The sequence below is a fragment of the Rhopalosiphum maidis genome, chromosome 4, assembly GCF_003676215.2.
Source record: "Rhopalosiphum maidis isolate BTI-1 chromosome 4, ASM367621v3, whole genome shotgun sequence".
Taxonomy (NCBI): domain Eukaryota; kingdom Metazoa; phylum Arthropoda; class Insecta; order Hemiptera; family Aphididae; genus Rhopalosiphum; species Rhopalosiphum maidis.
The window spans coordinates 37,077,254-37,102,659 of NC_040880.1; the positions used below are offsets into that span (position 1 = coordinate 37,077,254).

Sequence of the window (25,406 nt, forward strand, 5' to 3'; positions counted from 1 at the left end):
ACAAAGGTCGCTTAAAAGACAGACCTAAAAATCGTACTTAACCTATATGCTATTGCCGTGTACTCATGTATATATTATTAATATTAATTATAGTTTTAATGGATTATTAGGTATAGACCGAATGCATATTATAAAATTATGTAATGTAACTTTCATACCTATATAAAACTATAACGTATAATTAGTAAATATATACAAATAAAAACATATTGGTACCTACATAAAACGTTATAGTTATTATTTATTAATTATAATCTACAATGTTTAAAACTATTTACCTATTCTAATTACGATTATATATATTTAATTAATTTTTCAAACTTGATAAAAAGCATGACGTGACTGAAATAGTAAATATTGAAGCAGAAGATTACCTTAGAATTTAAATATTTATGCTTCAAAACTTTGAGGCATGGATATAGCGTACTATATGCAGTTTGCAATATTAAACTCATTTTATACTCATAATCATATTAAATTTAAGTAATAAAATACTATACTTTTAACTTCAATTAAAAAATAATTTAATAAAACTATGGTAAGTACCAATATAATATTATATAGATATTATTGATTATGAACCACATATAAATTAGGTACTATAATTTAACACTTTTATTAGTTAAAAATATAACTGTGGATTCGGATGTTGTTGCATTTGCATGTTTTTTGTGGGTTATTTAAATAATTGCTTAGTAAGCTAAAAATTATTAGATTCAATATAGTAACAAAAAAATATATTAATTTTTGTTGCATATTTTGTGGTTATTTAGTTATTTCTTAATTTTACAATTTCTTAGTGTAAATTTGATGATTAATACAATTAAGAAAAATCGTAAATTAAAATACATATACATTTATATTAAGAGCTCTTAGTTTTCATTTTAACTGTATCGTATTTTTCGAATACTTAGGTAGTTGATATCAAAAAAAACATCATTTATAAATCATTCACAATATGTATCGATATATAAATCATGGTTTAACTTCAATTAGTAGCTATAAATGTATACGACATATGTGAATATAGTTATAATAAAAAGAATATGGAAAATGTTTAAAACTATATTAATTTATTATTAAAATTATTTTAAAAATTACAAAGTTTGAAATTTATGTATTTATTTCATTATTTATGTATTCCTAAAAGTTTATAATATAGCTGTAAAGGCATATCATATTAATCTAACTTTTCTATAAAAATATTACCTCTGGAGTTAACTGTTTATAGTCTTATAAAGTTATAAAATATTTGTACTTAAATAAAAAAAATAAATAAGTGCATATTTATTTTAATACTTTTTAAAAGCATTAATGTTCAAGCTCTATTAGGACTTGTAGTATAAGTTGTTCTATTTTCAAGTTTTTGGTGAGCTATTAAATTTATTGCCAACTAAGCTAGAAATTAGTTTCAACTGTTTCAAGATATTACGAAAAAAATGTAAAAGTTTACGGTAGATATTTTGTGTTTTTTTTTTTAGTGTAAATGGTATATTTTTTGATGATTATTAATACATAATAATGCGATTTAAAAACTCTTAATTTAAAATAAATATACATTAATTTGATAAGGTTTCACTTCTCACTAAATAATATATATATTGCAATATCATGTTTATCAATAAGCTTAGTAAATACCTAATAGAAAAAACACCATTTACACCTATATTGTATACTTTATAGTTTTCCATCTTCATTTTATAACTATATATATATATATATATTATGTGTATAATTATAATATGAATATGAATAAAATAGAAACAAGCATAATGTGTTTAATGATACTTATTTATTATCAAAGTTATTTTAGAAATTATGTTTTTTAAATCTAAAAAATATATTGAGGTATATATTTAATCATTTATGTAGTTTTAAGAGTATAACTTACTATTATAAAGGTACATCCAATAATGATGGCCCATAAAAATAAATATTTAAGTATAATATAGCAGCAATTATTAATTATATTATTGCTGATCAATTTCCAAATGATGATAATATATAGATTCTGCGATAGTTATTGAATATCATTATTAGAATTTGTGAAAGTCAAATGTCTTTTATTGGTATATATGTCACGATGAACATTACTCGTTATTGAAAAAACATACCTGTATTCAGTATTTTTTTCTTCTAAAATTCACTAGATATTGATAATATTTTGTAGTCACTTTTCCGCTGCCTTTTGTATTTTATTTTGATTTTTAACTAACAGTTCTTAACACAATTCATAAATTATTTTTATAGTTTTATACCTCTATTAAAGCTATAATGTCTTGAAAAATATATAAAAATATAATTTGTTACAATTTGACATTTTTATACTTTTGTTCGAACAAAAGTTTTAATTTATCATAAAAATAATACGACGTAAAAATTCAAAACAATAATAATTATTACTTTATTAATATAATATAATTTATAAATTGTGTTAAATTGTTAGTTAAAAATTAAAATAAAATACAACAGACCAACATAAAGGTACCTACAAAATTATTAATATCTAGTGATATTCAAAATAAGTAATAAAATTAATAATTATTATTGTTTTGAATTTTTCCGTGGTATTATTTTTATGATAAATTAAAATTTTTGATCAAACAAAAGTAAAAAAAATGTGAAATTGTAACAAATTATATTTTTTTCAAGACATAGCTTATGGACTATACGGACTTACCATTTATTCGCCGCAAGGCATTACAACATTATTATATTATATAAATAAAAGTAGAAATATACTGAAAAATTGCGGTGCCCCCGAAAGATGTTGCGCCCTAGGCACGTGCCAAGGTTGCCTATGCGTAAATCCGCCCCTGGCTCAAATAGGTATAAAACTATAAAAGTAATTATGTTATACTAAATAGATATCTCTAATAAACTGTAAACTTTGTAAGTCTAGCTGTCTAGGCATCATAAAACTTAAAAAAGTTTTGGTATAATATCCGTTTTTTAAATACTCTGTTATATCATATTATTATTGTTTTTAAGTAGGTACATAGTATAGAACAATTTGATTACACAAAAATCTCTTAATGATAATTGATAGTTTCTTAAATAAATATTAAATAACCTTGTGTTCGATTTAAAAATTGACGTGTTACCTTTATAATTACCGAGGATATTGTTTTTATCTGTCATATGTGATACACGAACTGTAATTTGTGTGAAATAAATTTAGATTGTTTTCTGTAATAATATTGTTTAAAAGTATACATTAATAAAAAGAAATAACACTTCACATAATCACTTAATAACCATTGAATTTCGAATGAATGTGAGACTTCTTCTGGACTCTGGTAATAATCAATTATCTATAATGCAGTAGATATTCTTAAAAATTATTTCACTACAACTACGTAATTTATTGTACTTATATGTATATATTTATTTAGTGAATAACATGTTGACAAAATTGCAGTACCATCTAGTGTCTTACACCGTGAGATAACAACGAACACAGACGAATAATACTGTATATATTATTTAATAGATATATTATATAGGTTCACTATACGGCAGGTTATTTATTCGTTATTCAGACATCAGCACATTGGTCAGTAGTGGTCACCGGTCAGTGATGACGTGTTGTACGCATTTGCGATGTTCGTATAACTGATATAACAATAACAAAAATATAATCCATCGATGATTTGAAATATTAAGTAGGTAATAAACTAATAAATATTGATAACTTTGAATTTATCCTAGTATATCCCTACTTCAATATTTTAGAATATTACCTGCCATTCATGACCATGAATAAAACGTTAAATACAATATGTTGATGCAATTTTATATATAACTACAATTCTTTATAGAAATTACATAGTTAATATTGTAAATATATAGTTATCAATTCATTTCATATCATTTCTGGCGTATATTAATGAGCGCTCAAAATCAAATTTGGAATAAACCTATTTTTATAAATTTTAGCCTGAAAATTGTATTTTTGATAGGTAATATTTATAAATGTGGTTATAAGAATTCAAATTACATGCGATTATTATTATTTTTAAATTACCACCAAACGCAAATCACTCACGTAGTAACGAATCATCAATCAATATAGAATAACACATTTACATATCCAATATAACCAATATAAGTATAATAGGTTGTTATTATTTTATTTCTGATAGCAAATTGAATACCTAGTTGTTACTTTGGGTAGTTAAAGCTGATTTCACGCGATGCGAACTGTTCGCAATGTAACTAAACTATAAAGCGTTGAAATTTAACACACTTAATTTTGAGCGAACGTTCGTGTCGTGTGAAACCGGCTTACAAATAACAAAAATTCTAATACTTTTCAAAGTAGGTAATCAAAAATAAACAGAAATATTTATGCAATACCAATTTTATTATTTTGGTGTAATTTAATACGCATAATTGATAGGTACTATTAAAATAAATTATTTTCTACATTTTCAACATTTATACTCTATTTTTGTAGACCAAGATATAATATTCAATTATTTTTTATGTTTTAATTAAATGTATAGTTAAGTAGCTTTTTCTTATTTATTTATTAAATTATTCGATTCAATAAATTGTTGTTTATTAATGAATTTAAAATGTACAAGTTAATTTGTATAATCTACTCGTAGTTACAATAGAAGAAAAACAAGATAAGAATAAAAATAAAGAACAACAGAGAAATTAAAAAATTTAAATTAGAATAAATTGTAATATTATATTGTATTAAGTATATTTAAAAGTGTGTGACATATATAATTTGAGTGAGTGATTACAATAAATCAGATAATGATAATATTTTAGTAATTTAAAATTAAGATGCACGAGTGATGAAAAATATTCCAGAAAATATTTTTTTGTAAAACAAAAGTCCACAATTATTGATCATTGGTGAAATTTTAAAGTATTTTATTAGAATAATGCAGTAAAAACGGGAACGTTGAAGATAATTTACTTTTTTTTATTTTATTATATAAATATATAAAAATATGTATTATTTCTAAAAATATTTTTCTTTGATCTGTGTATAGTATATAAGTATATTATAAACATATTTTAATGGAACACTATACATGCAATACATATACTGTAAAGCATATTATAATACTAAAAAATAGAATATTCCAATTTATCTTTACTCAATTATAATCTCAAAACTATTAATTAATTTATTGTATTGTATATTATAATATATTATGACAAATTCTTGAATAATGTTTGTATATTTTTATTCTCAAGTTATAATTTATAAAAACGTATATAGTGTGCACTGTGTTTAATTTTTATAAATTTAACTATATATTATATAATAAGTTATAATAATAATATGAAATAAGGGAAAAATAGTTTACCTAAGTAAACTTATAAACGGGATCTAATATTATTGATCATAAATTCTAGTATTCATAATTAATGCTAATATTTCGTTGTGTAGGTTTAGATAGGAATGATTTTATTTTCAACGCCAAGTGTGCCGATTGTGTCACGCACATGAAGGGGACGTATTTTGCCCATTTATTTGCAGCTGCAGAGGAGGATAATTGGAATTTTATACAATATTAACGACATGATAAACATAGATATAAATAGGTAGGCATAATAATAATATTAATGTACATAATTTATTATTTTTATAGTTTCCTCCTTAACATGATAACACTAAACACCCAAGTATCATACTATTATGAGTTTTAACCATATAGGTATAATATAATAAGTATACATAAAATTATTATATTGTCCATTTTCCTAAAATTCTTTACTTTAGATTAGAGTAGGACGTGTAATGTGTAGGTACATGCTATTATTTATAAAAAAATTAATGGTTAAATTAGATATTTCTTTATTCTATGTAAGGCACTTGCTTTGAATCTCACGGGTTATATCGTTTTATATTTTTATCGCTTCGATTACCTTGACGTAAGATATTAATTTTATAGTAATATACGTATTACGTACCTATATATATATATATTGATATCATAGATATGATATATAATATATAGTATTTATATACAACATACATAATATACTAAATGAAGTATAAATGCTAAAATGCTAGAAAAATATTATGAATAGTTAAGTGTTTTATATAAACGATAAACATAATAACAATAATATATTACATAGGTATAATATATTATGATATATTAATGTCTAATTAAACTTATAATTTATATACTACGTTTACATGCAGTATGCAAAATTTAAACCAGTTTAAAAGTTCTGCAAATTTAAATTGCGTTCAAGTCTAAAAAGGCGATGTGTAAACTGCGCCCAGGTAAAATTTTAAAAATGAATAGCTATATTTGTTGTAAAATGAAACAGAATTACAATATCTAATTTATAGTTAATTCGTTAAAGTCATATAATATGAATATGAATAATTAATTGAATAAAAATTTAAAAAAAAATAACTATAACTTTTTAAATTTGTATTTTGTTTTAGAATTTTGATTTTAAAAGTTTCATTTAAACTATTTAATTTAATATATATGTTTCTATTTGAATTTTTTTTTCATTTATAAATTCATCTAAATAATCTGAAAATTGTGCCACTCTTTAGTAGCCAGGCTTTTATTTCATTAAATTTCAAAGGTTCAATAGTTTGAACTATGTTGGAGTTACAAAAAGCAAATAAAAAAGGTAGAAAATCTAATTCTGTAGACCAAAAAACACCACCAAAAAAAAAAAAAAGGAAACATAAGAAGTCTATTCGACCGGAAATTAGATATGACAATATTGATCATTATTCATTAAAAATAGTAACTGCAAGTCAAGCTTCTCGTTGCTTTGATGAAAACTGTACATCCAGAACAAAATACATTTGTGAAAAATGTGAATATGCTGTATGTCCTGAACGTTTGAAGTCATATCATACAGAACAGTAAAAGTATTATTATTATTATATTATCCATTGTACAAATTTGCACAATTGGTGCATAATTTTGACTGTTTCTATCAAAAAAGTTTAATTGTATTTAAATTTGTTATTTTATTATATATTATATGTTGTGTAACTGGACATAGGCAATCCACAATCGTTACTAATGTTCCTAATTGAAAGTTTTATTATGTACAAGTAGTGCATCATTTCGACTGTTTCTATCAAAAAAGTTCGTTTTTATTTTAACTTGTTATTATTATATATTATATACTGTGTAACTGTAGACAGGGGTAATGGTAATCTACTATTTTTACTTATGCTTCTAATCAATTGAAGAAATATGTTTTGTTTTGTCTTTCATTATTTTATGATCTATATAGTTTTATTATGCACAGGTAGTTCATACTTGTGATCAGTAAAAAACTATTCAGGTTCTGTTTTTTTTTAAATACTTTTAACGGATTTTATACATTAAAAAACTTAATCAATGTTAACTAATATTATAAGAGTTATGTTTGAATGTTAAATATACAAGTTTATAATTCTTTTAAAAAATATATAAATAATTTAAAAATTTTTTTTTATTATTTTTCCCAACATCTAGAAGCAACAAGCTAAATGATTCTGAATTTTAATATTTCATTTTTAAGAAAAAAAAATCTCATGCATATGAAAAGTTTAAATAATTTACAAAATACTCAGATACATTTTCTGTGCTTATAAATCGTATACCGTAGTATTGAAGGGCGCAGTTTAGATTTATCCTTTTGATATAGATAAATATTCGGACACAGTTTATAAAAAAAGGTTGTTTGGACGCAGTTAACTCGGTTTAATACGTACTATAGTATAGATATCATACGAATGGCAAAAATCGATCTGAACCGTTTTTCAATTTAGATTAGGACAAAACTATATGAAGTATTGTTTTGAATTTGAACGTGAAAATTATGGCGTTCGAAAATGATGCCACAGAGTTTGATTAATCTAAAATTGTAATGATTTTGTTAAAACCAGGCAGTTATCTAGATTTTATTGTCGTTATTTATTCCCATTTTTGCGATTTTATCCAAAATTATTATCTACCTATCTCGTGGAAACAGTTATCGTGATGTTCAATTTTCAATCCAGATACTTGGGATACTATATATAGATAGAGATGTGAAGACGTGTGTTGTAGCGAAAATATTATTTGAAATTTTGTAGGGTTAACAGTGGCTAGCAAAAAAAAAAATAAATAATATTATAATAAAAAAAAAAAAGCACACGTAATAAAGAACCAATAAAGTTTCAGGGTGGAAGAAGTGCATTTGATGACCGTTCCCATCAATATTTAATACGGGCAATATAATATGTAGGGCACAAAGACCATAGTACAACTTTTTTATTTTCCTTTTATAATAATATAAAATAAGGAGATGGAATAAAACACAGTGGCTTATCCTATCATTACTATCCTGTTTATTATATAAATATTGTGGATAGGTAATAGGTATATTGTTATATTGCTCGTCATGTTTGTCATTCTATATATGTATCTATACAGGATCTTCCAAATTTAATGCGACAAAAGTGGTGGTGGTTATATCAATTTTACACGATCCTGTATATGTATACCGGTTCATACATTAATTTTGCTGTATAATTTTATGAATAATATTCCTATAACCCCCACCCCCACGAAATCATATCGAAACTTTAAAATATTACTAACGATATTTGAAATTTTAATAAAAATCAGTTATTCCACTTTTAGAAGAATAAATAAATAAATCTTAATAAAATATAAATTATACATACTTTTCAAATTTTTATCTACATCAGATAAAAGATTGATTCTTGAAATTGTGCTATTTGGAAACTCTTGTGATTTAAAATTCGATAAATAACGTTTTTGCTTCAGTAAAGTATCACTTTTAGGAGGGTTATTACTTAAAAAACAAATTTTATTAATGTTAAGCATATTAAAATATATTCAAATAAAAAATAGTAAAGTAGGTAACCGCTCTGCTTTACATTAAGTGTCATGTGTACTTATACTTCGTCATCAAATAAGTCACTAATATATGTGTTAAATTTAAGTTCAATAATAAATCATTACGTACGGAAATCGATTCAGAGCAAAGACAATTTGTCAGCCTATATTATACTAAGTATATTACTATATAAGTAATATTAGTAATAAGTATATATACACTAGCCGATCCTGACTTCCTGAGTTTGGCGTTGACTATAGAAAATTAAATAATGCCAATGGATTTACTCTGTCTAAGTTCAAATAAATTAAAACAACACATATTCGTATTTTTAAAATAGTGTAATTTGGGTGGTTTTGATCTATTATAAATTACAAGAGTAAGATTATAATATATACAATTCCAATAACTATTTTATTTCTATAACTAGTGACACATTAGCACTGTATAAGAAACAAACAAAATATTTGTTTTTCATGAGTCAATAAATACTTGATGAGCCTCCTTTAAAATACAAAATATTCCCGTTTTTCTTTATTCCTCCCCCTCAATTATTTTGAAAGTACCATGCATTTTTCGCTTCAAAGTAAAAAGTAGATTCAAATTTTTACCAGAAATCACGCACAAAGTTAAAGACTGAATCATTTTTACTGTATCTAAAATGGATAAAATTAACTCATTTGATAAAAAAAAATAAAAATGAACACTTATTGTTTTTATGTGGTTTTTCATTTTTCAAGTTTAATATTTGTATATTTACATAATATAACATATTTAAGTATGGTTGTTTAAATAAATGTAAAAAAAAAATCAACGAATACATCCAGCCATCCAGGATAAAAGTTCTAGCTCTGAATATTAGACAAGTATAATTAATCTTATATTATTAGGTAATCTATAATAATGAAATTTTGATCGTTTTTGAAGTTTTTTGAAAATTTGAAAATTTTAAATTTTAAACATAATTACAATATTATTGATTTTATCATATTGTATTTGATAAATGTAAGAGCAAAAATACATTGTACAGAGTGCAATTATTCATGATGTGATATAAAAGATATTGATCAAAATATATAATTTATAATGATTAATGACCAACTGCAATTATAATAGCTTAATAAATGATTATCTAAAATACAAACTAATTCCAGTTTGCTTCAAGACCCTTCCGGGGTTAGACCTCGCCACTATGGCACCATTAATATTAAAGATTGAAACATTTTTTAACTAGAAAAATACAAAAATAAATATAAAAAACACACATCTTTGTAAAATCAATACATTTATTACTCAGAAATTGAATTTAGGAATGATATAAGTAGGTAACTATACACAATTTACTACATACATCAGATATATTAAATATAGAAATATGTACGTATTAGGTATGTGTATAAATGATATTTGTTTATATTTGCACGACAGTTTTTTCATTAAATTTTATATTTTTAAATAATATTAATAATACTTTATTGTGGTATTAATTCTCTGTCGATTAAATTAAATTTTAAATTTCAAACATATAATTTTAAAGTCATACCTAGCTGATAATGTTCAGTATAATTAAATATTAACACGTATACCTATTAATATAACTAAAATATCTATTATATTTTATTCTTTAGTAACCTTAGAGTTAGAGAGCAGGTTATTTTAAGAAGGTTAAACATCCAATTATATTAAAAATTAATACAAGCGGCACACTGCATGTCTACATAGTAACTAGAAGTTACTAAGTAAGGTATACTAATGTTAACTCACTCACCTCGGTGGATTTGTACAAGTCAGTTTGTAAAGTGTGATTATTTTCAATTTAATAATAATGATTAATCAATAATAACTGCATTCATAAAATATTACGAACGGAACTAAATGTCTGAATTTTATATATATACCTAGGTGCTTCTTAAAAATATAAATACAATAAAATTATAGGAGTATATTATTGTATTAATTAGTGGCTATTATTTTTAAATGTTCATATTCATAGTATATGGTCTTTACAAAGATTATTATCTAGGTTAGACGTTCTCAGTAAGTGAGTAGACTGAGATAGGTATATTATAGATAGGTACATTACCTATAGGTACCTATAAAAGTATGCCAATAACTTAGAAACATTTGTTTCTAATTTTGATTTAAGGTACTTAAATTCCACTTCAAGATGTTCAAAAAAATCATTTGCTTAACAATTTAAAGTAAAAATTGATAGGCAAGTGGATACCGCTCTACTGTACATTAAATATCATAAATGAGTCACTATATATGGGTGTATTAAATTTGAATTTAAATAAATTTCAATACTTCATTTTATATAAAAAAACAATTTAGAGCGGAGACGGTCTCGTCGGTCTCAATCACTAACTATACTTCGTGATATGTTTTTTTTTTTTTTTTATAGCTATTAGCCATTTAATTTACATTTAGTATTACCGTAAGTTAATATAATTTTTGTTTGGATAATTTAGTAGATATTTAATTATTATAAATTATAACAATATACATTTTTTATACATTATTCATTTATATAATTCGAAATTTAATTACATCTTTCTCTGTAAATAATAAATATCAAAAAACGGTAATAATAGAAACATAGTATAATAGATAATATTTTAAAATAAATCAAAAATGTAATTTCGTATAGTTAAATACATAGGAATAAATAATAATAATATGTAAAGTTTTAAGTTCCCATGAATAATGTTTTTAAACTAAAACAAGATAATTAACATTGTTTAGATGAATAATTTGCCCAAATTTAAATTTAAAAATGTCTATCCAAAAAAATTGTCTTATATATTTATTAGATTTTATTTTTTCACTATGAATTACTTATGAACAACTTTATTTTCAAATTTCTTAGCCTAGATATAAAAATAAAATTTTTTATGAATTTATAGCTATACATAAAATGGTTAGCAATTATTGTAATTTTTACGAATTTCGTAAATTTGAATATCGTATTGCTAAAAATTGTGACTATAAAATGTCGATATTTTTGACTGAAAAACAAAAAACTTATAAGGAGATTTGTATAAATATTTCAAGCATTTCTACTAAGTGAATAATTTGTAATCGACATTTATAAAAAAAAAAAAGAAAGAATTTCAAAATAATATTATAAGTATTTGGTTCTACGTTCTACTTATGGTTATTATTCTTGAGTTACACACAAAGAAAAAAAACAAAATAAATTTTGTAGAAATTAAATTTGCTTAAAAATCAACATTTCCCCTAATATTTTTATTCTGTCCTCTTTAAAGTACAAACTTGATCCAATGTAAAAAATTACTCTCAAAATTTAAAATTGAAGTATTTTATCAACCTCTTACGGTGTACACAAAACAAAAAAATACACACACATCATTGTAAAATAAATACGTTCATCTCTGCGCTCAGATTTAAAAAGATGATTTAGATGTGATACTTGAAATGGAAAAAAAATGTATTAAACATTTTAGTAGTCTATGTAAGTTTACCCAAACAATGTATTAGACTCATAAAGTGGGTGTTCATATAAATTTCGTTTAAATGGTATGTATAAATTCATATATCCATCATTTGAGATTTTTTTTAAGTTAGTATGTATATTTATATTATTATAAACATCAGTGCCGTAATCAGGATTTTTTTCGGGGGGGGGGGATTAATTTTTAATGGCCAATTATAACAACAAATTAAGTTTACACTGCATTTCTGACAATAATATAATTATACACATTATCAAATCAAGATAAAGTAAGTGTGACAAGAGCGGCGTTGCTTTATCATCACAAACGGTAATTAAATTAATACACTTGTTGTGTCTGACATTTTTTTTTTTTTTTGAAGGGTCTTGAACCCGGTCTAAAATATTAGGGGATGCTGTAGGCTCACAAATAAATACCTAATTTAATTTACTTACTTTAATGCTTTCCAAAAAGTAGGAGGATCTTCTGGATTATTTTCATATCAATAGTAATTAGTAACAACTGTACAAACTACAAATACAGATAATTTTTTTGGTATATTAAAAACACTAAATAACTTTTTTGTCCGTTTTTAATCACCAAAATAAAACTATAATATTGGATGGTGACCGCATGACCGCATAATATTTATTAGATAATAATATTTTTTTTTAAATTAGATGTATATTTTAAAATAAACTTTAATATTTTATATTTATACAAAAATTTACTTTTGAATAATTCTGTTATAAGAATTCTCTACGCTATATTGCATAGGATATAACTCACATTCTCACTATTTTATGCTTAAATTATAATTTAATCTTAAATAATCAAAACAATTTGGGGGGTTAAAATATATCCCCTACCCCCCTAGTTGCGTCAATGAATGTTCTAAGTCATTACACTTAGAAATCAGGAGTATTTGCTTATATCCTTTAGAATTTAGGTTTAGGTAGAGCCGTGCCGTGGGGGGGGGGCTAGGAGGTAGGCGCCCCGGGCGCATGGTTTAAATAGAACGCCAAAAAAATTGAAATGCATAATGATAAATAAAATAGAGAGCGAATATTTTTAATTTTACCCTGGGTGCCAAATCTTAACGGCACTCAGTACCGTACTGAAGTAGACCCAAGCGAGTTTACATTGTTCACAGGTTAGATAACAATTAAAACAAAAGTTGACAGTTGCGTGTTACCTGTAGTTAGGTACATAATTCTTATCTATTAGATACATTTACATGACATGCATTTACAGTAGAACTCCGATTATCCGGACTAATTCATGTCAAGGGTGGTCCAGATAAGCAAATATCCAGATAATTGACGTATGATATATCAAAAGTTATATAATTGTATGAATATATTGTATGTATGTATTTATTATTAATATATATGTAATATAATTTAAAATTTGTAACCATAAACAAATAATTTTATTATGTATTTAACTGAAGCAAAATAAGTCTTAATTATAATATGTGATATATTTTTAAATCAAAAAAAAGCTTTTTTTCTCGTCTGGATAATCGGAGTTCTTCAATTTATATCAGTAGATATCTACATAGCTACATGATACAAGATAATTAGTATCTAATGAATCATAAGCTAATATATTGAATGTATATTTTTAAATATCTTCTCAAATTGTATTATCATTCAATACTTTTGTATGAGTAGTAGATTAGTAGATATCCATTATTCATGGGTATCAGACTTTTTGGTACTTACCTAAATAGTAAATACCCAATAAAATATTTTTTAAAAATATTGAATTTATTAATGTCAGTCACAACCATGATTCAAAATATAAGATTGCTTTTTATTTGAAAACCGTTAAGCTCACAGGAGAGAAAGATTCTTACTATCTGCTTATTACCTAAATAGTAGTATAGTACCTATGTATAGTATTACAAAAAAATAGCATCTTAAAAATTTTATACAGATATGTATAAATTGATTAGTACAATATATTATAAGAAATTAATTATAAACAAAATATAACGATTTGGTAGGTGTCTACCTATCTTTGCAGAGCATTTAAAAAATGTAATAAAACTCACCAAATACCAATCCGATATCTCATATTTATTTCACTCAAATGTATATAATTGACCTTTATAAATTGAAATCAATTGAAACTGATTTATTTTCTTTGATTATTAGACAATTATAAATTTGTAAACCTATGTGTCAATGTTAAAATAATTTGTAGTTTTTTTTATTATACTTTGGTTAATTTGTTTAAATAATAAATGTCAAGGTTAGATTAGCACCTAGACATTGAATAAACAATTTAAAAAACAGCAACAAAATACTAAATAAGCAAAAACTAGTAGTAAATATAACTTAATATGTATTGTATTATATACTTATGTATACATATTCATCATTTAATTTAAATAGATTCAAGAAAATATATGTTAGGCACAAGGAAACTCTTCGTTATCTTGGATAATAGCACATCAATATATCATTATTCATTACCACTTTGAAAGCAATATATTTTTAGAACTTTTAGAAAACGCTATTTTTAATTAAAATTTCTTAAAGAGATTCATGATGTATCTACAGCAAAATAAATAAAAAATTTATGTAAAATTAATAGTTTTGTCCAGAAACAAAAAAACGTATTTAACTGTTACAATTTTTAATTTGATCTGTTATTATATAATATTTATAAAATAATTATTAATTACCAACTAAAGTATTGTTTTTTTAAATTATATAACATTTAGTAAATTATCACAAGTAAGACTATATTTTTTATTCATTTTAAATAATATATTGGAATGCAAAATTGTATGTAAAATATAATGCTATGTAAATATGGTAAGGATGGAAAAGAACACAGATAAAATGTGCAACAAGAAAAACTAATACACTTTTTAACAAAAAAAAATTAGATATTATCAAAACTATAAACTAAAGAAAATCAAGAGAAGTAAAAGATAGTTGATTATCTGTCATTTAAAGAAGCTGATACACCAATACATTTTGTGGCAATGAGTAAGAATTGCATGTAATAAGTGAGAGGTATATATTGGATTCAATAATACTACAGTACAAATTTACTGTCAATGGTTAATCTTATATGATTAAAAAAACAATGCATATGTAACTACTCAAAGAATGATTTTAATTTTATCTACTTACAATCAGTCATGGCTTATATATTAAATCTATATAAAAAAAAAAAAACAAAATTAATTAAAAACATCAACACAAAATTAACATGTGAAAAGTGATCAACTGTCAAGCTTTATAAATATATGGTACCTACTATGAAATGTAATACTAAGTTTTTAGAAAAGGTTTTGATATTTCTAAATTACAAATAAAATTACTTTTTAGTATATTTGTAGTCTAAGATTTATATATAAATGTGAATGAATCTAGAATTATTAAAGAATATTACTTAAATTATTTGAGAAGTAATTTTAACTTTAAACTAAAGTTAAAACATTATTTGAATTTTTTTTTTAAAAAAAACTAGATATTTAAACAGTCATAGAATGTACAACAAAAAATTAATTTGAATGTTGTGACATAATTCTTTCAAATAACACATTTATGTGTTGAGTTACACGATACATAAGAATAAATCCAAAAAAGGAAAAAGGCAATGTTATAAATAGTGCTATTCCTTCAAATATCAATTTTGGAGCAAAAATTTTCCACATCATCAAATGACGTGAATGAATGGTAGCTGCTGCCATGACCATAGCCACCTAATATAATATATAAAAAAAAATAACAATTATATCTTGTAATCAATCAAACATTAAAATGTTAGCAGATAATATTTAATACTTACCCTAAAGCAATTGGCCAGAATATATTTAGCAGTTAAATCAAATGCGCCATGTATCATCTGTCTTGATTTTTCAGCTAATAATAATTCACCTCTAGCCATTGTTTGTTCATCTTCATCTTTGGGAGGCAAAGATTTTCCTGACCAAGCACCATGGATAGAAAATGGACAAATTAATAGAAGCTATAATAAAACATAAAAATCAAATTTAATATAATAGTGAATACATATTTAAAATAATAATTTTAAGCTCAAAATTATAAATTTATGAAAATTGTGTTAAACATTAAGGTATGGTAAAGAAAATTCATAAATATATTATTATTTATGTATTTAATGATAATAAGTTTATTAAAAAACATAATAACACTAAGTAAAAAAAAACCAATATACTTAAAAAATAAACTGAACAAAATAAAAATTATTTTTGTATAAATTACCGGCAATAAAAATGCATGAACAGCATGTGAAAAAAACGTGTTTGCTAAAATAAAAAATCCAGGAAGCCATGTATTGTTTTCTATATCTGACTGTAACACAAATGCAGCATTCCAATGTATTGCAGGGAATGAAGGATTATGTCCAGTACCGTAGAACCAGTATGACGACGATAAAGTCCACAGCAAAATATACAACCAGCTCACAGTATATAATTCATCTAAAACAATAATTTTTAATCTTTTGTATAGTTTTATATCAAGTATCATATACCTACAAAATGTTCATATACATATTATGTAGTAAATAAATTTAATTTTAAATGTGAATTTACTAACTTAAAAGATATTATATACATCCATAATGATAATGAACAATCTGTATAAAATTATTCATAAATACTAACTGATTTTGGTACACTGATTATGCCTTATGACCGAAACAATCATGGCCATTATCCAGATGGAAATAATCATGATAACTACTGACACTGCATATACATATCCAAATAGCAATCCTCCAAAAATACATAACAATATTGAAAATATCAGAAATGTTGCACTGTAAACTGTAGCAAGTCCATACACTATTGGATAACCTTGAATATGTGGACCTAGCTGCATTTTCACAATATTTTTTGCTATTCTGAGAACCAGTTGATAAAAATTCTCTGATTGATTATTAGCTTTTCCTTCTTGTAAGTCTACATAGTGTACAAGCAATGGGCTTACAAATAATGTCATCATTAGTAATGCAGTTAATAATATAATAACATTTGGTATGTACGCCACATATGGTATGGTATGCTTGACACGTTGAAATGAAGATTCAAATATCCAATGAACAGATAACAGTACAGTAAATATTCTTGGTAAAATCGAAGACAGATAAACATTTAGAGAACATCCAGTTAGATTTCCAGAACATTTCAATGACTTATGTACAACAGTAACAGAAATTACTATAAAAATTATGGAAATTATTGAATTTCCAGTTTTGGTTTGAGCTCCATCTTCAAAACACCATCCTTGTTCTTCACGGCATTTCCAAAATGAATGAGAGTAACGCATTATAATGCATAACAAAATTGAACACCATACAACCTTGCAGTTTAATGATGTGATCCAGTGTTTAAGTGAAAAGTTTTTAGGTTTTATTTTATTGCGAAACCATGTTTTTCTGTTTTCTAATTTAAATCTCACAACAAGATACCATAGTAGGAGAACAAATGATGTATGCAATACATACGATTCCTCAATGATGTAACTATTAGAAAAAAATCCAAGAGTAGTTAATACAGTAAATATGCGTATTAATATTTTATCAGGTTTGTTTGTATTAAGAAAATCTTGTGTTAATGTCGACCAACAAGCTACACAAAATAAGGAAAGAAAAATAGTACCTATTAATCCAGTAACAAAAAATACGACAGTTATATGAATTATCTTATAAAAATAAAATAGAAATGCAATTAAATTCAATGGAACAACTATAGAAAACATAATGAGTACTTGTGTGCCAGTTATTTTATCATAATGATCTAAAGCAGATGAGCCAACAAGTAAGAAACTAAAGTATAATGATACAAACATTAGGACTAAACCTTTATAAATAGAACTTTCATCAAAACGTATCCAAACTTCTTCACATGCTCTTCTACTTAGTTGCATAAAATTTTCACAACTTTTTACAAATGTATTATGTTGAATATCTAACATTTTGAATGAATCTTTAATAAAATGAATATGCTTATCATTAAGTTCATCATTTTTTAATGAATATGTTGTAAGATAATCATTGATTTGTTTAGCATTTCTCCAAATACTATTGACTAAATGAAAGTTCTGAGGTAAAGCTGATTTTATAAGAGAGCCAATATTTGAGAATGGAATAGGAACACCCATTAATGTTGATATAGTTGGTACTAAGTCAACTTGTTTTATATCACTTTCTGTTTTTGGTTGTAATTCTTGAGATGATGACAATACAAAAAGAGCAGATGTTAATTCATTTTCAGATTCTCCCCCGTGGTCACCTGAAAACAAAGTAATTTTCTTAAATATTAAATAATACTTGAGTTGATGTAGAAAATGTATATTTATATACCATTTGATGTCATTCCGTGATCACCAAATACAAAAAGCATGATATTTTCACGTCCAAGAATCTCTTTTAACATGTCTCTGAAATTTAAATTAATATATTAATATATAAAATCTATATAAATAGTGATAAACTGAATAATAAATTAAAATTTAAAAAACTTCTCACCTCAAAACTACATTTATTTCACTAAGTTTCCTTTCCATTTCTTTGTGATTTGGTCCATATCTATGACCACAATGGTCAACTCCTAAAAAATGAGCAATCAACACATCCCAATCATCCTTCACAATTTCAGGATATAAATTTTTCTTGATTCCTTCATCAACAGTATCCAAATCCCAAACATTAAAACTTGGATATGTATAATTTCTGTAAAATCTTTTAGGAAATAAATTTGCCCATGTATCATCTCCCATAAACACAACTTTTTTTCCATTATTCACTAATTGATCTATAACATTATCTTCCAATAATTCTTCAGTTGCAAAATTTGAACCAACATCTATAAAAGTAGGCAAACTTCCAGTAGTAAGAGCAGTTAATCTTTGCATAGTAGTGGTCGGGGGATCAGCAATGAATTTGTATAATCTTGACTGTTTCGGATAACTGGCCAATATGTCTCTGAACACTGTGATCTTGTTCGTATATGGCATGTCCTGATCAGAATGAATGACAAAATCATGGCGCAAGGCGTCAATAATTATCATCACCACCTTTGTATTGGTTTTTGTACAATTCTGTGTCAACTCTCGGAGAGAATCAACATCGGTTTCACAGATAGACTTATTAGGTAACACATCTCTGTGCAGTAATAGTCCCTTGCCAAATAGAAGTATAATTGAGGCGAAAGTGTATATAAGCCATAATAGTATAAATACGTACTTGAGCACCAAACACATCGTGTCGTTTTTTTTTCCTTTAATATGATAAAAAACTATAAAATATCATTATTACTACGATTGTAATTGTATCACTGCAGTCATGACTAGAATTATTACACTCATAATCCTGTGATTAAATACTACCTAACATTATAAATATTATTTATTTTTTTTTTTTTATTACTAATAAAATAATAAAACTGTATGTACTTCACATTTTGTACTAGATGTCTCGGTGTATACGTCCTACAATAATTTTTTACAAACATTATCCGTAGGACGGCATATCATCGTCACTCGTTGCCGTATCGGTAAAACGTCCTCATGTGTCATGTTCTCTTAAACACAGATTAGTACATTACAGTCATTACACACACCTACACACATCTTACTATCTTAGTCATCGTACATGCGTATCGTGTATGCTATATGTATATACTATACATATTATTTGAGTTTGTGTGTATGTACGTCGTCGTGTAAGGCCGTGTAGAAATGGTCAACCAATTCAACTTACCATAACCGTGGTAAATGGATGTAGATAAAAAAGCAATTTATTTCCATGCTCGAACCGTGGCCGCCAACCAATCAAAATGCATTAAATTCTGTTTTATCCATAAAAATATTAATATATTATCATATCATGATTTTTTTAGTTTTTTAATTTTTTATCAACCACGAACTCGCGGGCTGACTGCTGGTTGTAGAATGTAGATGTAGAAGACTAGAATGTAGATTGCAGAAGTGCAAACTACATAGTGGCGTAGTGCAGGGCTACGACTATCGCTTCTGTTTTGTGCCTATTCACTTTTTAGTTTTTAATTTATCGCTTTTTTTTACAAACAATGTTTATGTCTTTACGACAAATTCATTTTAGTATTAGATAATGTTCAATAAACGTGCGTGATAATTTGTGGCCGAGGGCTCTCATAGCATATATTCGGTGGTTTTACGTATCACTTAAAATGTACGATAATTGAAAACAAAAAAAAACCTTTTTTTCTGTGTTTCTTATTATAGGTATATATATTAAGTAATAACCACCTATGTAATCCATTATTATCAATTATCTCTGCTACCCAGTTTGCTGTAGTAATTAAATTTCCTGTTCCAGTTGTACATGGGATTACATGTTGTAAAGAATGCCTATAATAATTATCATGAATAGTTCTATCTAAAACGATTGCATGTTATTTTATACAAAGGAATATTTTTGTACAAGAAAAAAAACTTTATTCAATATGATATTGTCACGAGTCATATACATACAACTTACAGAGTATGTATCTTCAATTTTGTTTATAATACCTATCATTTTAAATAAAATAATAGCTTTTAACAGAAGAAGCTTGTCTTAAATTATGTTACTATAATGTTTATACTATTATTATAATGCTCAATTATTATCTAAAATAGTTATTAAGTTTTTTTATCACATATATTAAGTTCCTATGTAATTGAGTAATCAGTAATGCTTACATTTATGTGATTAAGCCAAAATAAATACAAGTAAATGAATAATAATTGTCAATAATTTAGATCATTATTTTACAAGCTTTTCATAGATTAAAAATCTAAAATCTATATACATTTAATTAATGATTTTATTTTAACTTATTCACAAAGCTGATGAAAAATCCATAATTTGTAGGCTCTAAGAGAGAAATGTAACTACATCTATGATTCTGTATCATCTTTAAAATAGGCAATTTTTTTAATAATAAATTATTTTAATTATTATTTTGTACTGCCATTCAAAATAATATATTTTTCACCACTCGGATAATCTTACATATATTATAAATGTTATTTAAAATTAAAAAATAGATTTTGATAATAGTAAAAATAAATATAGCGAATAACAAATAATAAGTTGTTAGTTGTTACATTTACTTATTAATGTTAATTCAATAATTTTAAATTTCTATGTTGTATGAATCAATTTTTGGTTCAGATTAAAATTCAAAATCAAATCAATCACTACTTTCAAAAAAAATTTCTACAGGTAACAATGTTTTTTTTTTTTTTTAGTTTTGATTGTATATTTTTTAAGTTATAATACATTTTTATAACGTAGAGTAGTAGCACATTAGGTATCTCAAAAAATCATCAGGATTAGGGTTATCCAACTTGTTGAAAAGCAAGTTATTAAATTTATCAACGAATACCTATTAATCTACCTATATTTATTTCAAAATAAAATGTATTTTGTGATTAAGATATTTTCCAATTAATTCTTTTCTTCTTAATGTAAAAATATGTATGGAAAAAAATACACACAAATATATAATTATATACATGTACATAAAAATAATCATTTTTATTTTATTTTATAGGTAATTTTTTATTAACAATTGATTATAACGTGAAATATTTTGTTGTCAAAAATGGACTATTTATTAGCAAAGTTTCGTAAAAAAGAACCAAAAAAAGAAGTTACTTTTGAGGATCTGCAAGCTGTTCTTTTACGTACACAACCTCCTCCTAAAAAAAAAAATCTATCAACATGTGACTATAATGAAATTTGTCCAAAAGTTTATGTTGGAGATTGGTAAGTGTAGATACGTTTAATGAAGTATTTGTTGTGAAAATGTTGTCTTGAATTTTTTTAGGAATACCGCAAAAAATCTTAATTTATTGTTGTCACTGGGTATCACACATGTAGTAAATGCTGCCCAAGGTATTGGATTTGGCATGGTTGATACAAATGAACAGTTTTATCGTCCATTTAATATTCAATACATGGGTTTGGCTTTGTGTGATGATCCTAATGTTGCAATAAATGAATATTTTGATAGCGTATCAAATTTCATAGATGACGCACTATCACAAAAAGGTAAATTTTGAGTAAAAATTACTAAAGTGTAGACCAAGATATTAGATAAACTTAAACCCATACATCAACTCAAATATTTGTAGGTAAGGTTTTGGTTCATTGCATAATGGGTATTTCAAGATCTGCAACAATTACAATTGCTTATTTAATAATAAAAAAAGGATTAAGAGCCAAGGAAGCAGTGGAAAAGGTAAAAAAAGCAAGAGATATAAGACCTAACAATGGATTTCTTAAACAACTAGCTCAACTTGACAACGACAGAGTACATAATAATAATATTTAACATTGGTGCTGTAAACATGTAATAATAAAAAAAAATTTATATTAAATTATTTTCATATTAGACTGCATTTATGTTTTCTAGAGATATCCGTATCTTCACTTCATACATCTATTTAAAATAAAACTTGATTGATTAATTGTTTACTTAGTGTAAATACTTTTAAAAATAATAATAATAATATAATATATAGACAAGTTATTTACCATTAAAATAGCAAATGATGTACCAATAATTGAACCAGCTATTACATCAGTACAATGATGCATGTTATCGGTGACTCTAGTTAAAGCTGTATACCACGCAGATATAAATATTGCAAATTGAATAATAACCCATCCTACATTCTTTTTATAATTGTGTAGGTACAACTTTTAAACATAGCAAATAATACATTTATTTGTTATAAGTATAAAGTTATTTAACCATTATATGTCTTTTAACACACTTACAATTGTGTATACTGTTGAATAGAATGCTAAACATGCATGACCTGATGGAAAAGAAGCTCTGAAATAATTGTATATATGGTTTAATACATTTTTATTTTGTATACAATGTGAAATAATTAATTTGTTCAAATAATTTACCTTGAATCATTTGATATAGATACTTCTGGATTTGTGCATGTGTATTCTGTAATATATTGATTTTGTGATGTACATTCAATACTTGGTTTACACGCATAAAAAAAGTGAGGTCTTAAACGTCCAGAGTAATATTTTCCCAAATTTACTGTAATTTGAGCTAATCCAGAACCCAGCCAGAAATAAATTATATTTACATATAGAATTTTTATGTTTTTATGCATAGTCCAGTAATATTTCAAACTTATCTAAAATTCAAAATTATTTATTAATAATTATGTTTAAGTACTTAATTAATTCAGTATAAACTAATAATTATAAGTCTATAAACATTTAATATATTATAATATTACATATTAATATTAATAATATTGAACGTGATTATTAAAATAGATTTGAAATTGATCTTATATTTTACTCTAATATTATTTAATGGAAAAATAAAACAGGTACATTTTTTAATTTAATTAAATCATAGAACTAAAAATAAAAAATACATAAAACTTTTGTTATGTAATACCTATAATCTATAATGTACAACCATAATATAATAAAAAATATTTCATTAAGTAAAAATAAATAGTTCTATTGACTATTATATTTTGTAAAATTGAATGTGAATTGTTAATTAATTAAATTATAATTATTATTTATGATTAATATTATTTTAAGGTTAAATGAACATTCAATCATTTTGAAAATAATAAATTAATATTAAATTATTAAATTGTATAGCATAATGACTATTTATATAAAGTATTTACCGAAACATTTGGTAGAAGAAGATAAAACAAGCATAAGAATGTTTTTCCAACTGTTGATGTTTTGTATGGATATTTAATTGTCTCGTCATCACAAAAAAAACCTTTTGAAATAGGTTCAAGAGATGATGTTACCATGACTAATAACCCAACTATTAAAAGAAAAAAATTCAACTTAATTTTACTTAAGTCATAAACTGTATTATTAAAAGTCATCATAGTTAAAATTAGTAAATTAATAAATTTATATCTTACTCAATGAAACTAATAATACTTCAAAAACTATATCTTTATACAAATCCATAATGTAATAGGATAATAATTACTTTAATTAGTCTAGTGATTACTGTTATTGCATATAGTGTTTACTGAAAAACCTCACCGAATGAACCCTTTTTATATATAAATATAATAATCCATATTAATATGGCCCTGATAAATTAAATTAAATTAATATGTCTCTATCCCTTCCTTTCTTTTATCATTAATCATTATACACATGTTGGTTTTGATCTAATAATTCTAATAAATATTAAAATATAGAAATATTAGGATATCTATTTCATGATTGTATTACCATTTACCATAAATTAAACATAGTAATATATTAAATCTATAATATTATATAGACATAGACTACCTTCAGTTTATTTCCCTTTATTAAATTTACTTAAACTCATATTATGTTGATGCTTTAAAAATAAAAAAAAACTGATAACATTACATTAAAAATGAAATTATGGTCTAAAAAAGTCCACTAAAAACCGGATGTTGTGTTCGCACACCACACGTGTTGTATCAAAAAAATATATATACATACCTATATATTTAAAAAATGAATGAATTACGGAATACGAATAAATATTAGATAATGTTTTATAATGGAATATGTGTATACGTTTTAAAATTGTGATGTACACTGTGCGCCCGATTAAGAGTTGAAGACACCGGGGGCAAAATACATTTTCCAAACAATAGGTTATTGGTACTAAAAATATTTGACGCCATTCTTAACATATTAAAATTATGACGTCGGCGGCAATTGCCCCATTTGCCCCACGTTAGACACAGCACTGAGTACACATATTCACAACTGGTTATTTTGGGCTATGGCACTGTTATAACTTATAAACCGAATTTGATCCATTACTCATTAAGACCAATTTAAATATTTAAATTATATGATTATTATTATTATTTATTTATAGATATCAGGGACGCACGCACCCAGGATATTTTTATCTTTTTTTTTTTGGGGGGGGGAGGCTAAATTCAAATCATTTTTAAATATTAATAGTATTTGTAATAATATATACAAAGGTCTCTCCCGGGGTCCGGGATGACAGGTATAAATATATAATATTACGTTATACCTATAATGTTTCAATTTCGTTGAATGATAATTTTT

The 25,406-nt window shown here is 24.6% G+C and overlaps 4 protein-coding genes across 7 annotated transcripts in view; 1 reads left to right on the top strand and 3 right to left on the bottom strand.

Annotated features, from left to right (window-relative positions):
• The window catches only part of LOC113550428 (insulin-like receptor), a 31,899-nt gene extending 28,696 nt beyond the window's left edge, over positions 1-3,203 (bottom strand). The window contains exon 1 of the mRNA XM_026952245.1: positions 3,105-3,203. The gene's annotated coding sequence lies outside the window, so the exon portion shown is untranslated. The remainder of the gene's footprint in view (positions 1-3,104) is intronic.
• A 12,053-nt stretch (positions 3,204-15,256) lies between these two features.
• Positions 15,257-19,552, bottom strand: LOC113548929 (GPI ethanolamine phosphate transferase 3). The gene is made up of 6 exons (XM_026950036.1): positions 18,819-19,552; positions 18,654-18,730; positions 16,954-18,582; positions 16,550-16,767; positions 16,113-16,292; positions 15,257-16,026 (listed from the first exon to the last, which is right to left on the bottom strand). The coding sequence occupies exons 1-6, from the start codon at positions 19,550-19,552 to the stop codon at positions 15,826-15,828; spliced, it is 3,039 nt and encodes a 1,012-aa protein (XP_026805837.1). The 3' UTR covers positions 15,257-15,825.
• A 647-nt stretch (positions 19,553-20,199) lies between these two features.
• On the top strand, positions 20,200-22,720 carry LOC113560634 (dual specificity protein phosphatase 3). 3 transcript variants are annotated; one of them, XM_026966634.1, is made up of 6 exons: positions 20,200-20,554; positions 20,649-20,813; positions 21,489-21,539; positions 21,871-22,085; positions 22,147-22,370; positions 22,454-22,720. In XM_026966634.1, exons 4-6 carry the CDS (start codon positions 21,922-21,924, stop codon positions 22,651-22,653), a joined length of 588 nt encoding a protein of 195 aa, XP_026822435.1. In that variant the 5' UTR covers positions 20,200-20,554; positions 20,649-20,813; positions 21,489-21,539; positions 21,871-21,921; the 3' UTR covers positions 22,654-22,720. The 3 variants fall into 3 exon arrangements, with proteins under 3 accessions (XP_026822435.1, XP_026822433.1, XP_026822436.1); XM_026966632.1 differs by lacking the exon at positions 21,489-21,539 and having other exon boundaries at positions 20,201-20,554; XM_026966635.1 differs by lacking the exon at positions 21,489-21,539 and having other exon boundaries at positions 20,201-20,501.
• Positions 22,627-24,382, bottom strand: LOC113560633 (putative phosphatidate phosphatase). Of its 2 annotated transcripts, none has more exons than XM_026966630.1 (6): positions 24,254-24,382; positions 24,002-24,150; positions 23,241-23,485; positions 23,103-23,160; positions 22,857-23,021; positions 22,627-22,761 (listed from the first exon to the last, which is right to left on the bottom strand). In XM_026966630.1, the coding sequence occupies exons 1-6, from the start codon at positions 24,300-24,302 to the stop codon at positions 22,711-22,713; spliced, it is 717 nt and encodes a 238-aa protein (XP_026822431.1). In that variant the 5' UTR covers positions 24,303-24,382; the 3' UTR covers positions 22,627-22,710. The 2 variants fall into 2 exon arrangements, with proteins under 2 accessions (XP_026822431.1, XP_026822432.1); XM_026966631.1 differs by having other exon boundaries at positions 24,002-24,172; positions 24,254-24,353.
• Between the last annotated feature and the right edge of the window lie 1,024 nt (positions 24,383-25,406).